Source organism: Schistocerca gregaria, chromosome X (genome assembly GCF_023897955.1).
Source record: "Schistocerca gregaria isolate iqSchGreg1 chromosome X, iqSchGreg1.2, whole genome shotgun sequence".
In the NCBI taxonomy this organism is placed as follows: Eukaryota; Metazoa; Arthropoda; class Insecta; order Orthoptera; family Acrididae; genus Schistocerca; species Schistocerca gregaria.
The window spans coordinates 554,852,651-554,865,796 of NC_064931.1; the positions used below are offsets into that span (position 1 = coordinate 554,852,651).

Consider the following 13,146-nt stretch of genomic DNA (forward strand, 5'->3'; position numbering starts at 1 on the left):
AAGATTTAGCGTTTTTCACCATTTCACGAGACGTGAGGGAATTATTCTTTAATCCTACATCATTTACTTCAATTTACTTACTTCACTTCTTCACCTTATTCATTTTCTCCCTTTTCTTCCAGATTCAAAATACTTCATTTCTCCACTTCTTTCTCCCTTTTCCTTTTGTCAGCCTATTGACGTCCTGTTTCTATATATTTGGTGCGATCCTCACACCACTTCCACACATCTCCATTTATTTAATTCTAAAACGCCATTGCTTGCCTCTATGAGCATTACCTTCTTACGCTGTTTTCCTTCAGACAACCTTATTTCTAGCAACATACTACCTTCTGCATAATCTCATGGATTATTCATATTCATACCGTACTTCGTATACTGCAAAGTGTCTCTCTTAGTTGTAGTTTCTAACCCTTTACAATTACATGAAATATTTTAATTTATTTATTTTAGCCATGTTTGCCTCTTATTGGTGCTCAGACTTTTGTTTTGCCATTCACTAGGTAGATCCTTACTAAGAATACTTAAAACCTAATAGCATATATACAACATGAAGACATATGTGATTCTTACCTGTTATGATAGACCAGAAGAAGGGAATGAAACTTGAAAAGGAAATAAAGTTTCACCCAGCTGGGACTGCACGGTACGCCAAACCGTGTATCCGCCAAAGAGTGGCAGACTCCCTACAGTAATTAATTACTGTTAATTTTAAATTCCTTTAGATCCACAATATTTCTTAAACCTAGTTCTCTCTTACTCTTTGGATATTCCAAACGATAGGCATTTGCATGAGGTTTACTTACTATTCTAAATGGTCCATGATATACATGCATAAACTTTTTAGTTTCTGCAGAAATTTTCTTTGATTTTTCTTTTGTTTTGACCAGCACTAGCTCACCAATTTTAAAACTAGTGGGGGAAGCCCTTGCATCATGTATTGGATAAGGCTTCTTAAAAAATACCTTCCCAGGCTTGATATTCAAATGGCATTCATAACCTTTAACTTCACCAGGTGCGTTTGAGAATACATTACTATGCTTAGTTAACACACTCTTTAACTCTGATCTTTGTTCGTCAGCAATTTGCTTTGTTGATTGTACCTTTTCCTCTATTTCCTTTAGGATGTGTCTCTCTTCAACCTTAGCACTTTCCTCATTCTCACTGAAAACCAAATTTTCCTGCAAGTATCCTTTATTCTTTATTACTCTAATAGGCAGTTCCCAAGTTTCATTACTACCGCCTATATGACTTCCTATAAAAGACTCTCTTATCACTTTAGAGTCAGGTAAAGTTAAAATTAAGTTGTTCTGATCAAAATTGATCTTTCCCTGGTACTTTGATAAGAAATCAGTACCAATCAACATATCAACACTTAAGCCTAGCACAATCAAACAAGGATGATCTATTACTACGTCATTTATACCAATGGGTATCAAAGCTTCGTGTTGAACTGGTCTAGAGACTTTTCCAGTAGCACCTATAATCTTTAAGCCACTTACTTTCATAACTGTTAACTTCTCTTTATTGGGTATGGTGTCAAAAAATGTTTGTGATAAAGCACTTGCTTCACTGCCACTGTCAAGCAGACAACGCACAGTGACTCCTGATATGTTTACTTTGATAACAGGGTGAGTTATTTTACATTGAACAGGTTGCTCACACACCTCGTCTAATAAATCTCGTTCTATGTTCTTCCAGCTAAAGTAATTCTGATCAGTTGCACTTACATTTACATTTACATCCTGGGGCTCATCATGCTCTATAATCTTAGCTGCTTTCTCTAATCTGTCCACTAACTTTAAATCGAAGCATCTGACGACTTTTTCTACTTTTGTTTGCTGCACATCAGCCAAACTATCCTCTACCTCTGAGCAACTGCGTCCCTGCGCAATATTGCTGTTCATAAGAATGTCGTCACCTTCAACCATTTGTGGCACGTTTACACAGCTACTAGATTCTTTCACCTCGTTACTATTTCTACCCCCTTCATTCATCATTTCCTCCTCTCTAAAGTTTTGCAGTACTGATTCTACTTCTGCTACTTCTACTTCAGCTTTTAGATTGCCATTTTCATCGAAGATGTAAGCTTTTACTTCATCATTATTCCCATCAGACTCAAACCCATTATCTATTTCTTCCCCATTATCTACCTTGAGTTCCTGTTCTTCCTTGACCCATTTTTCTAGTGTATCCAAAATACTATCCACTATTTTGTGAGAGTGGCTTAACACATCACTGGTATTATCTGTATTTATTTCGTCATCCATGTTGTCTGTCTGTGTATGTTGGCTGATTGTCTGTGTTTCCGTTACTGGCTGTGTTACTGTTACCGCCTGGTGAGCGCCAGTTTCCTCATAGACGGGATTTAGTTTCCCACACGCGGCCTGTTGTGTTCATCTGTGACACCACTAGATATAGTAGCATCATGACTCCCTTCTTGTCTTAATGGCATAGTATTTACTTCTCCACTTTCGTCATAGTAGTTGTTACGAAAGCGTGGTGAGTATCTACCCCCTCTTCCTCTGCCACGGCTTTGGTTTCGATAGTTTGTTTTGGTGTACCTAACTTCCATATTTCTAACGTTCACGTTTCCATTATTTTGTACGTGATTGTTAGAAGATTTGTTATTCTGCTGCACCTGCTCCTCAGCAGCAGCTACTCTTTCCACTCTTTCCAGATATTCAATAAATTTGTCTATATTATCTCTAGGGGCGGAAATGATCCTCTTCTGCCAGTACCACGGCAGCTTACCTTCTAAACCCATAATGATCATATCTGGCTTCATCTTTTCTGTCAAATGTGACAGTCTTGAAACCCACTTCCTAGCGAAATCCTTTACTGATTCACGCCCTGGGAAAAACTTCTTACCACTCCAGAATTCCCTTAACACATCATTTTGTTTGTTATGTGACCAGTATTCGTTGAGAAATGCAGACTTAAATTCAGATAAAGTTTTACATTTGATCATTACATCCGCTGACCATCGCAAAGCATCACCTGACAAATGACTTCTTATAAATGAAATTTTTTCTCTTTCTGACCAAGTGTTGGGGAGAACATCCTCAAAGTCATTCCAAAATTCAAGAGGGTGAATGTACTTATCAGGATCAAAGCGCAAAAACTGTCGACACCCTATAAAAGCGGCGTCAACTGAAGTCACATGCTGTACAGTAGAATGACTAGAATTAACAGAGGTTACTCTATTTTCTAGGTTAGCAATGTTAGTATTTAATTCCGCTACTTGTGACTCTACTGCTTCTATCCTGGCAGAACATCTTTGTTCCACTGCACCACGAATTTCGGTACAGGTTTCTTTTACTTTCTCAATGTTTTTCTGACAAGTATCTACTTTAATTTGTACCTCTTTAACTTTGTCAGAGCAAAGTTTGGACTCGTTGCTCAATCTTTCGGACAACCTCACTTCCAAAAGTTCATCTGCCTCTTGATAATTTTTTTGAATTTGATCTATTTCACATTTGAAAGTACTATGCATTTTAGTTAACTGTTGCCCTACTTTTACTTGAATGTCATGATGAATAGCATCTATCTTATAATTCAAACTATTCCATTTTGATTGCAGTTCTTCTTTTAGTTCTTTATTACTAGCCTCAATTTTATTTTCCAACCCTTTATTACTAACCTCAATTTTATTCTCCAACTCTTTATTACTATTTTCAATTTTAGCCTCAATTTTATTTTGGTTTGATTCGAGTTTGGCAAACAGTATTTGCATCCAATCCGGAGCTTCTACCTTGATACTTTGTATCTCTTGACTTGACTGAGCTGGAGATATATTGAGCTCAGTTTCACTACCTGACAAAGTTAGCAACTCTACTGGCTCCCTTTTGACTTCTATTTCACTTATTGATTGCATCCCTGCACTCTCATTTAAATTAAAGTCATAATTTACTGGTGACAAATTACGTTCTAGTTCAATATTTGAGGGATTAATGGAACCATCCTCATTAAACTCAATTCCTGATCCTGAGGATTCTTGGTCAGAGACCGGTTCCCTTCTGAAATGTACACTACTTTCCATATCTTTTAGTTTGTTAGCAGCAGTTAATAAATATTTTAAAAGTCTTTGACTTAACTTAAATGCTTGATTTCGACGAATGATGTCGTCGCGGTGTACCAGCAATCGTGATGCGACGCGTCGCGACGTATTGAAGGCAGCAGCAGCAGCTGTAGCGTCGAGTACCGCCACAGGAATCGCCTACTGCAATAGCTCCAGGGGGGGGGGGGGGGGGGGGCAGCAAGGCACCGTTGACCGCTCGGCGCAGCCGGCAGCTGTCTCGCAGATCAGCGCAGCTCCGCGATGACGCACCGTCATCCTTTAGTCTCAGCGCCGTCGGCAGCCGCGATCCAGCATCGTCGCCTTCCTCACCATCGTCACTAACCAACGTACAGCGGTAGACACTTATTGTTTATACACTACACCCGCCTTTACTGGTAACACTGTTCCCACACTAGTTCAATTCAGTGTCCTGTTATTGCCTACCGAGTTCGTTAATTTATACCAATCGCTTTCACACATCGAGCACTTTTATTTGCTTTTAATTCAGTTTTCCCGGCCGATAAGCACCATATGTGGGGCGGCGAAGAAGTTGTCGAATGAGTTGTTTGAATGTTCATTTCACGTAACAGACTATTGCCGATGCAACATATGTGGGACGGCAAAGAAGTCGTTGTTTAATGTTGAATGAAAGTTGAACATTGCCACCTTAAATCACGCGAGCCTGGCAACTAATTTGGTGGCCAGTCAGAAAGCGAAGGGAAACTTACTGACCTTAGTTCCCAGTCTGCACGGCCACATTCCTGTAGAGCCCAGCTAAACGAAAAATATCCATAGTTCTTCACGGGATTAGGGCTGCTTCAATAAAATTTAAAGTTCCAAACAAGATTTTATTATCTTAAAGGCTCACACAAATTACTCGAAACTTCTGAAAATGCTAAAGACATTAAATATTGTTAATTCAGCCAATCGTTTAATAGTTCAGAGGCGACTTCTACAGCAAGTTCCTCCCGAATAGTTCATTACTCTAACTAACGGTGCTCTATTAATAGTTCGCAATAATGTTAAAAAAAAAGATTAATGCTCGCCTTAAAAGTGGAGTTAGTCACCACTTGCCACGCGGAATTATACTTCACACGGACGGCACAATAAAAGTTTGTTACCGAAGTCTAAACGATCCAGGACGGTGTACAGTCCTCGCGATTTTCAATGTCCGTTTACATTGCTAAGTACGCGCATGTCACAGCCCGCTATGACGTCACCCGAGGCGAGGCGCGATCGGACGTTAAGCTCGCGTAGACTAGGCGTTGGTCTAATGCGGAGTGAGCTTACTACTGCCTCTGCCGCTCTTTTTATATAGCTCCGGCGCGTACCGCCAAGAGAGCATCTGTTCTTTCGGTTCCTATGCAGATGCCTGCAGCGTCCAAATGATCGCTATCTCAGGCACATAATCTTAAATATCACATTTAATAATAGCTTTACAAACTTCTCAATTTTTGTATACATACATCTGAGCAGTACAGAAGCACGTAGAAAATCTCAGCCCGCTAAAATTAAAACTTTACTCTCTAGAATTTTTACAATGGAACTAACGGTAGATGGTTACCTCTGAACCATAGCTTTATCAAGACTTGTATCAGCTGTTAATTATGCTACAAGACTAAAACTTGGTGTAGCTTTGTTAATTGTCCTATCTGATCATTGGTCTTAAAGAATTTGTTTTATCATTAAAATTTAAAGTACTTAATCTATAATGCTTATGTACATTTTACTCACAAAAGTAGTTTTTACTAAATTACTAAAAAACTAGAAGAGGTAACTGATTGTGGTATTTCCATTATTATTATTAGGGTGAACTGAAGCATCCTACCAATTTTCAATATTGTAGCTCTATTATTTCGCGCCTCTGATTTTTCCGAAAAACGCGGATTCTGGAGTCAATTTTGGTTTTATGGTTTTGGAAACCAGCACCACTCATTAATGACTTCTTACTGCACCTTCTCACCAAATTTTGGCTTCCTAGCGTCATTATTTAGCGCCTCCTATTTTTCTTTCAAAACGTGAATTTTATGTAAACTACTAATTTTATAACATTAAGATTTGTTACCTGAAACATTATTACATAGAACTATACTTTAACAAAGTTTTACACACAAATCTTAATTTTTACTTTTATGTTAAATGTGGTGCAATACTATATGCAGGCGCGTTACGATGACGTGACGCTACTAGCAGTGAACTAGGGTAAGTCCCGTGCACTCGCTCGCCTCTGTATCTTATACATGATACAGCGCTTGCTTTGCTTCAGCCTCACTCCTCTTAGCTTACTTCAGTATCGTTGGTATTATTTTTTCCACACCTTGTTAATAAAGACATTTGCTGGCCTTGTTCGAGTGTAATGTCCCATGTTGATTCCGCCGGAGGGATGGCCTTTCTTTTGTATTTATGCTTGTACAAATAAAGATATTTTGTTTATTTCAACCGTTTCCGGTAAAACAAAATCTAGAGGGGAGCGGTTCAGAGATGAGAAGAGGGAGGCATCATGACCAGGCCTCGGTTTTCGACCGCTTTCCACCCTGTCTCCAGCGGCTAAAAACTGACAACTCTAATCTTCACCTTCAGAAAAAGAAAGTGGTTAAGGCAGCTGCCCTACTAAGCAGGAGTCCCAGGCCCCAGTCTCAGTATGGCGCACATTTAAACTCGTTGCTGCTGATTCCTCATAATGATATCATGAATTCCTTCAATTTGCCTTTGTTTTCCGCCTTCCACCATCAGTTAATATATTATGTGTCACAGCTGCAGATTACAAGTGGTGTCTGTTCTTTACGACATGCCCGAAAGAAGAGAATCCATGCATTCATATAACTGAAAATTCCTGAATGAGCTATGAATCCACAATCATCAGTGCAGATGCAGTTACTTCCGACCTCCAGCGGAAATCTGAAATTAGTGAGCGTAGAGGATACGTACAGGGAACGCGGATAAATGGTGGCGCTATGTGGGAATCTGGGTTGGCCAAGGAGCATGTCGAAATAGTCCTCACGTTTGCTATTAACTCTGTGGTTCAGTGGTTAACACAACTGCTTAGCAAGCAGGATATCCGTGTTTGAGCCCTGGTCTGGCACACATTTTCACTCATCGCTGATGGTTCCACATTAAGTCGCACTGCAGCTGATATGTGCAGTTCCTTTTTCTTTCCTTTCTCCACCTTGCATCTTCAGTTTACATAATACAGCATGTGATCAAAAGTATCCGGACACCCCAAAAACATAGGTTTTTCATATTAGGTGCATTGTGCTGCCACCTATGCCAGGTACTCCATATCAGCGACCTCAGTAGTCATTAGACATTGTGAGAGAGTAGAATGGGGCGCTCCGCGAAACTCACGGACTTCAGAAGTGGTCAGGTGATTGGGTGTCATACGTCTGTACGCGAGATTTACACACTCAAAAACATCTCTAGGTCCACTGTTTCCGATGTGATAGTGAAGTGGAACGTGAAGAGACACGTAGAGCACAAAAGCGTACTGGCCGACCTCGTCTGTTGACTGACAGAGACCGCCGACAGCTGAAGACGGTCGTAATAGGCAGATATCTATCCAGACCATCACACATGAATCCCAAACTGCGTCAGGATCCACTGAAAGTACTATGACAGTTAGGAGGGAGGTGAGAAAACTTATTCATGACCGAACGGCTCCTCATAATCCACACATCTCGCCAGTATGTGCCAAACGATGCCTCGCTTGGTGTAAGGAGCGTAAACATTGGACGACTGAACAGTGGAAAAACGTTGTGTGGAGTGACGAATCACGGTACACAATGTGGCGATCCGATGGCAGGGTGTGGGTATGGCGAATGCCCGGTGGACGTTATCCTACCAGCGTGTGTACTGCCAACAGTAAAATGCGGAGTCGGTGGTGTTATGGTGTGCTCGTGTTTTTCATGGAGGGGGATTGCACCCTTTGTTGTTTTGCGTGGCACTATCACAGCACAGGCCTACACTGATGTTTTAAGCACCTTCTTGCTTCCCACTGTTGAAGAGCAATTCGGGGATGGTGATTGCATCTTTCAACACGATCGAGTACCTGTTCATAATGCACTGCCCGTGGAGGAGTGCTTACACGACTATAACATTCCTGTAATGGACTGGTCTTCACAGAGTGATGACCTGAATCCTATAGAACACCTTTGGGATGGTTCGGAAGGCCGACTTCGTTCCAGGCCTCACCGACCGACATAGATACCTCTCCTCAGTGCAGCACTCCGTGAAGAATGGGCTGCCATGTCCCATTAAACCTTCCAGCACCTGACTGAAAGTATGCCTGCGAGAGTGGAAGCTGTCAGCAAGGCTAAGGGTGAATCAACACCATATTGAATTCCAGCATTACCGATAGAGGGCGCCACGAACATGTACGAGGAGCGTTTGAAAAGTCCGTGCAAAAATAAAAACTACTTACATAGTCTCCATTTAGTCTTACACACTTCGTCCAACGCTGTTCTAGTTTGTTGATCCCTTCCGAATAATAGGAATTGTCCAAGTCTGCAAAATAGCTATTACTTGCTGCAAGCACCTCCTACTCTGAATAAAATCTTTGTCCCGCGAGCAATTTCGTCAAATTCGGGAACAAATAGTAGTCCGAGGGAGCCAAGTCTGGAGAATAGGGGGGATGTGAAACGAGTTTGAATGCTATTTTCATTAATTTTGCGACCACAACTGTTGAGGTGTGTGCTGGTGCATTGTCGTGATAGGGAAGGATCCAATTGCCGGCGTTTTTCTTGCAGTTTGATTTTCAAACGGTCCAGTAACGATGAATAATATGCAACTGTAATATTTTTACCCTTTTCCAGATAGTCGATGAGGATTATCCCTTGCGAATCTCAAAAGACAGCCGCCATAACTTTTCCGTCCGAAGGAATGGTCTTTGCCTTTTTTGGTACAGATTTTCCCTTGGTAACCCATTGTTTACATTGTTGTTTGGTCTCAGGAGTACAGTAATGGATCCACGTTTCACCCACAGTGACGAAACGACACTTACAGTATTGTGGATCTGCAAACCATCCTCACAACACTTCATACGCTTCCGTTTTTGGTCAAGCGTGAGCAATTGCGGAACCCATCTTGCGGATAGCTTTCTCATGTCCAAATGTTTATGCAAAATATTATGTACTCGTTCACTCGAGATGCCCACAGCACTAGAAATCTCACGCACCTTAACTCTTCTGTCATCCATCACCATATCATGGGTTTTATAAGTGATTTCTGGAGTCGTAGCCTCCACAGGGCGTCCAGAACGTTCAGCATCACTTGTGCGCATATGGCCACTCCGAAAATTTTGAAACCATTAATAAACTATTCTAATCGAAGGTGCAGAGTCACCGTAATGTTTATCAAGCTTCTCTTTAGTCTCCTGGGGCGTTTTGCCTTTCATAAAGTAATGATTAATCACCACACGAAATTCTTTTTCGTCCGTTTTTTGACAATCACACGATTTCATTGATTCACACGAATGCCAAACACAGTGAAATATACCAATATGGCTTAAACTTGGTTTGCGTTCTTTACAAAGATGCTACTGACCAAACATGACCTCGATATGTGCCGGTGATGCCACGTCTCGGACTTTGCATGGCCTTTTCAACCACCCCTCGTAAGTCATTTTTCAGTCCGGTCACATTGTGTATGTATCAGATTACTGATACCGCGTGGCGTCTATTCTTTCGGATATGTCCGAAAGAACAGATACCATGCATTCATGTAACTAATATGCCTCGATGGGCTGTGAATCCACAACCAGCAGTCCAGGTGCACGTGTACAGTCGTGGACAAAACGAGCGAGACGCCTCGCCTTTTCGTTATGCTGATCCGCACAGCTTTAAAGTCTGCTCCACAGCATAACAGGCGAGGCGACGAAGTGCTACCAACCTACTATGCACAGGCGTGAAATTGAAAAACCATCCGAACTTTGTCAGACTATTTTCAATCATGTTTAAGACTACATTAACGCTGATTAGTGTGTTAAACACAACACGTAAATATAAGATATAAATGAAAGAAGAAACGCTAATTAGTATGAACTGTATTAATAAAAATGAATTTCAGCTTATCGAGATAACTGTTTTAGTAAGACAAATTACTCCAGATCGTTACGAATTAGCAAAATATTACGCGCATTCGGCCGCGAAACGGCGAAACGTTCAGACCAGTCATACTGGATTACCGTTGCTGACCTACCATGAAAGTGTGGAAATTTAGCAATGCGTGAAGGTTCATAACGAAATTCAGGAAAAAAATCTTTCAGTGCCACACTTAAGTCAATTCAGTTATTGACAGAAGCGGAAAAAGTAGGCAGTAACAAGTATGAAAGTCTAAAAGAGTTTCATATTGACATCCACAGGGTACCGGCACAGAATAAAGATAGCAATAAAACGTATTGGGGACGCTAGAATGGGACTGATGACCATAGATGTTAAGTCCCATAGTGCTCAGAGCCATTTGAACAAGGTACGGAAGAGGACTCTAGAATTTCATAACATTGCTTTACTATCTACCTCCATCAAGATTAGAACCGAAAACAAACCAGACCTCTCTTGCACTATGCTAGCAGACAACCCAGACAGACAGCCCTCTATTATTACCCCAGACACGAATAAGCCGGCAATGGAAATTGCAAAACGATCTGCAGTTTCTGTTACATAGAGCTTTCTGGACTCAAAAACATGAATTTTCTACCTTTATGTCACCTTTATGTGACAATCATTAGGAATGTTTATCGAAATAACAAAATACTGTTGCTGTTGGTGTGGTCTTCAGTCCTGAGACTGGCTTTATGCAGCTCTCCATGCAAATCTATCCTGTGCAAGCTTCTTCATCTCTCAGTAACTACTGCAACCTACATCCTTCTCAATCTGCTCAGTGTATTCATGTCTTGGTCTTCCTCTACGATTTTTACCCTCCACGCTGCCCTCCAATACTAAATTGGTGATCCCCTGATGCCTCAGAACATGTCCTACCAACCGATCCCTTCTTCTAGTCATGTTGTGCCACAAATTTCTCTTCTCCCCAATCCTATTCAGTACCTCCCCATTAGTTATGTGATCTACCCATCTAATCTTCATCATTCTTCTGTAGCACCACATTTCAAAAGCTTCTACTCTCTTCTTGTCCAAACTATTTATCGTCCATGTTTCACTTCCATACCTGGCTACACTTCATACAAATACTTTCAAAAACGACTTCCTGACACTTAAATCTATACTAGACGTTAACAAATTTTTCTTCTTCAGAAACGCTTTCCTCGCCATTGCCAGTCTACATTTTATATCCTCTCTACTTCGAGCATCATTAGTTATTTTGCTCTCCAAATAGCAAAACTCCTTTACTACTTTAAGTGTCTCATTTCCTAATTTAATGCCCTTAGCATCACCCGACTTAATTCGACTACTGTTATTAGCGAGTAAATTTAGTAGGATAATTCTGCACCACCGCAGGAAATACACGGCGACAATAGCTGCCAAACGTATTCTACAATGTTTCGAATTCTCCATTAGACGTGCCACAGCCATAAAACGTTCAAAAATAGCCGAAGTGTTTCTCAAGCTCGCTACCAATGGGAATGCTCGCATTTCTAAAACGCGGTGGCATTAATACTGGGATCTGAATTACCACTTGTATAGGCAAATGGATTTTATTTGCATTCCTGTAAAAATGATTTGGATCGAAAGCGTAGCAACGATTAAAATGCTGATGTATCGACTGCAACTAGAACACTTCGAACAATGAGTAGGGGGAATTATTTAGGACTGGTACGGTCGCAGGTTCGAATCCTGCCTCGGGCATTGATGTGTGTGATGTCCTTAGGTTAGTTAGGTTTAAGTAGTTCTAAGTTCTAGGGGACTAATGACCACAGCAGTTGACTCCGGTAGTGCTCAGAGCCATTTGAACCAATTATTTATGCAGCCCTCATCTTCAGTTACTGTCGGAGCTATTTTCGTTGTTAGGATTTCGTCACCTAAATCGGTAGAAATGGAACCCTACTAGTCTCATTTTCTTGGCCGTCTATCTGTCTACCCAACCCTTAAAATCCTTTTACCTCGAGTACAGGTAGAAATAATTAGCGGAAATGTATCGCATTTCCTGCGGTTTACAGTCCCTTGGTGGTGTAGAAAAGTTAGCTTTTATGTCAACGCAATCTAAGGATACGGCCGTATATATAAACAAAATCTACGCGAAATGTCAAAAAATGGGTGGGGCAGAATTATCGTACTAAATTTACTCGCTAATAACAGTGTTTTCTTGTTTCGATATACATGCCGAATGATAGTCACATAAGCGGTGACATAAGCGTAGAAAATTCATGTTTTTCATTCCAGAAAGCTCTATGCAACTGAAATTGCAGAGCATTTTGTCATTTACATTGTGAAATTGCCAGCTTATTCATGTCTGGGGCAATAATACAAGTCTGTTTGCCTGGGATGTCTACTAGCGTAGTGACAGGTGTTTTGCTGCTGCAAGGGATGTCTCGTTTGTTTTCGGTTCTAATCTGGATGGATGTAGATAGATTATCAGTGAAGCAATTTTAAGAAATTTTCGCGTCCCCAGTACGTTTTATTGCTACCTTTATTCTGTATCGGCGCCCTGTGCATGTCAATATCAAATACTTGTAGAATTTCATACTTGTTACTACTTACTTTTTCCGATTCTGTCAATAATTGAATTGACTTAAGTGTGGCACTGAATGATTTTTCACTGAATTTCGTTATGAATCTTCAAGCATTGCTCAGTTGGCACACTGTCATGGTAGGTCAGCAACGGTAACCCAGTATGACTGATCTGAACGTTGATTCAGACCGTTTCGCGGCCGAATGCGCATAATATTTTGCTAAAACATTTAAGTTATCTCGATAAGCTGAAATTGATTTTTATTAGTACAGTTAATACTAATTCGCGTTTCTTCTTTCGTTTACATCTTATATTTATGTGTTGTGCTTAACACACTAATCAGCATTAATGTAGTGTTACACATAACTGAAAACTGTCTAACAAAGTTCGGACAGTTTTTCAATTTCACGCCTGTGCATAATATGTTGGTAGCACTTCGTCGCCTTGCCTGTTATGCTGTGGAGCAG

The 13,146-nt window shown here is 40.7% G+C and overlaps 1 protein-coding gene across 1 annotated transcript; it reads right to left on the minus strand.

Moving 5' to 3' along the window:
* Positions 1–758: 758 nt before the first annotated feature.
* Positions 759–5,093, minus strand: LOC126298643 (uncharacterized). The gene is made up of 2 exons (XM_049990055.1): positions 1,209–5,093; positions 759–810 (listed from the first exon to the last, which is right to left on the minus strand). The coding sequence occupies exons 1-2, from the start codon at positions 2,268–2,270 to the stop codon at positions 799–801; spliced, it is 1,074 nt and encodes a 357-aa protein (XP_049846012.1). The 5' UTR covers positions 2,271–5,093; the 3' UTR covers positions 759–798.
* Between the last annotated feature and the right edge of the window lie 8,053 nt (positions 5,094–13,146).